This window comes from Maniola hyperantus, unplaced genomic scaffold, assembly GCF_902806685.2.
Source record: "Maniola hyperantus unplaced genomic scaffold, iAphHyp1.2, whole genome shotgun sequence".
Classification (NCBI taxonomy): domain Eukaryota; kingdom Metazoa; phylum Arthropoda; class Insecta; order Lepidoptera; family Nymphalidae; genus Maniola; species Maniola hyperantus.
Genome location: NW_027189015.1, coordinates 6611 through 9342, shown reverse-complemented (window position 1 = coordinate 9342; position 2732 = coordinate 6611). Strand labels below are relative to the sequence as shown.

Genomic DNA, 2732 nt, shown 5'->3' with positions numbered 1-2732 from the left:
GATTATCTTGCGTAAGTGCTCCAAGTAAGGTTCGAGGGGTTGGTCTTCTTCGAGGTAGGCCGATATAAGGTTAACTACACGATCTTTGGTCTTGATGGCAACGTAGGCGATGTTTTCTGTCGTCAGGAATGGGTCTTCGTGGATTTCCCAGTTCTGGTTATGCACCAAGATCGCTGCCTTTACCGGCTTACCTCGATCTTTTGTTTTTTGAATAACTCTAGTTCCTGAATACTGGCCCACTATCCCCTCGGCCCCCACATAGGGTTCTTGTATTAGGGAGACGTCAACCCCACTGTCTCTGGCTCCTTTCAGCAGCTCCTGGGTAGCTAGCTTCTTCCTTTGCAGGTTCGCCTGTATTACCGTTATCCCATTGACCACTTTAGCAGTATGAGACACTAGAGCGAGCTATAGTGTCCCATTTTTTCCTGATGGGGCACTCTAGATCGAATGCGCTGTGTTCCGTCCTCTCCAGCTTCGCTATGTGGCAGTTTCTGCAACAGGCCACGTCGCCGACGGTCCACGAGGGGCAGGTCGAACGGAGGTGCGGCCCAGCACAGTGACTGCACCTGTCCTCTGCTTCTTTGCACAGGCGGCGGCTGTGGCCGAAGCCGAGGCACCGCGTGCACTGGACCAGAGGAGACTGGTCGAGGACGAAGCACCGCTGGAGGTCTATGTGCACCCTTCCCTGACTTGTCAATCTCTGCCATACTTTGGGTGATACTTGCATCACCATGTGACACTCGTGGGGATTCCTGGCAGGCCTGCGGTATTTCGGGACTACCCGGTACTCGCTATCGGGAATGCCCACGAGCGCATCTGCATTCTGGGTTTTTATTGAGGCTACCACCTCGTCGTCGGTGTTGTACGACAGCATGTTCTTGATGACGATAAGAGGGTCCTTGTTTTTAGCCTCGTTAATCTGTAGGCAGTCATCCACTTTCAGCTTGTCGGTCAAGCGGGTTAGTGAGTCTTTGGATTCGCAGCTTATTACTACCTTTTGGTTTCTGGCTTTGCGGATCCTTTCCACCCTGACTCCACTAGCTCTCGCGTCTGCGGCACCTCGGATTCTCTTGAGTACATCGTCGCTCGTGTCTTTCTCGTCCTTCGAGGATACGATAATCGAGTGATTTGGGTTAGGTATTGACTTAGGCTTCGGGCCCGCTGCAACCTCGGCGTATGTCACACTTCTCCTACTCTCTTCGACAACAGCCGCTAGCTGGCTGCTGGCTTCATTGAGCCGTTTGGTAATTTCCATGGCCAGAGGGAGCGGCTGCTGTTGACTGGTCTTGGAGAGTGCATCCAGTACGTCGAAGTTCACGATCTGACGCAGTGATTTTACCTCGCTTAGCACCTCCGCGATAGGGGCTCTTATGTCCACTGCTTTGACGCCCTCCACGAGCTCTTCCAGTCGTGCGGTCTGCTGTTTTTCTAGGCTCAATGCCTGAGACGTCGCCTGGGAGCGGGCCCGCTCCAGCTGCAACTGCAGAGTCTGTCGGGACTCACTGAGCCGCAGAACTATTTCATATAGTCCTGCGAGGTTCTCCAGAACCTTCTCCTTGATGGAGGTTTTTAGATTCCCCGACTGTTCCATTTGTTCCTTCGCTTCCTGAAGAAGGCGGTTCGCTGCAGCTGGAAGGGTCGAAAGAGCGGCCTGTGTAGGCTCGCCAGACGACGCCCTACTAGACACACTCGGGGTCGGTGACGACTGGCTGGAGGTCTTTGATGCGGGGGCTTCGCCACCTGAAGGCTTGGGGGCTTCGCTGCCCGAAGGCTTAGGGTCTTCGGCGCTAACCGAGCGAAGAAGCACTTTCCTTCCTAAGGGCACGGTTTTCTTTGATTTTGCGCCTGGCGCGTTGCCCGACATGGCGTCTGAGATATAAAAATCAGATTTAATGTGAGTTTTTAGTGATTCCTAAGTCGGTGTTTTAGTGTAGAGAGCCGTGAGTAAATAAAATGGGCCCTCTGTACTGCCAGACACAGGACTGCAAAATCAGAATTTCGAATTTCCCAGTCCCAAATTCCGCGGCTCTCACGTCGGTACTGCTGGTTACCACCTCAGTAACTAAGATAGGGTGGGTGGGGGGGCCTTTTTTCCGCGTTTTCCGCGCGAAAATTGTCGGAAAAGCGGTCAGGCGCACGGTCCTCACGCGCGGGCACCGTCCGAGTCGGAAAAGACCGGAAAACTACGAAAATTTGGGGTATAAATTTTGCCGAAAAATTTTGTAAGTGAAAATTTTTTGAAAATTTTAATTTTGGATTTTCTTTCGCAGGACGCTGGGGCCGGTGGAAAGCAACGCCCTGAGAGATTTTCACGTGAAAATTCGAAGAACCGGGACAACGACGCAGGATTTATGCAGTTTCTTTAAGCAAATCTATGAATTTTGTATGAGAAATTCCACTTAGCTATATCAGCTCGGTACAGATGTCTATGCTGTGATCGGCGCACGATTTTCCGCGTTTTCCGCGCGAAAATTGTCGGAAAAGCGGTCAGGCGCACGGTCCTCACGCGCGGGCACCGTCCGAGTCGGAAAAGACCGGAAAACTACGAAAATTTGGGGTATAAATTTTGCCGAAAAATTTTGTAAGTGAAAATTTTTTGAAAATTTTAATTTTGGATTTTCTTTCGCAGGACGCTGGGGCCGGTGGAAAGCAACGCCCTGAGAGATTTTCACGTGAAAATTCGAAGAACCGGGACAACGACGCAGGATTTATGCAGTTTCTTTAAGCAAATC

The 2732-nt window shown here is 51.4% G+C and overlaps 1 protein-coding gene across 1 annotated transcript; it reads right to left on the bottom strand.

The window, feature by feature from the left end:
• Positions 1 to 379: 379 nt before the first annotated feature.
• Positions 380 to 1962, bottom strand: LOC138404657 (uncharacterized). The gene has a single exon (XM_069509231.1). It carries the CDS (start codon positions 1862 to 1864, stop codon positions 380 to 382), a length of 1485 nt encoding a protein of 494 aa, XP_069365332.1. The 5' UTR covers positions 1865 to 1962.
• Positions 1963 to 2732: the final 770 nt, after the last annotated feature.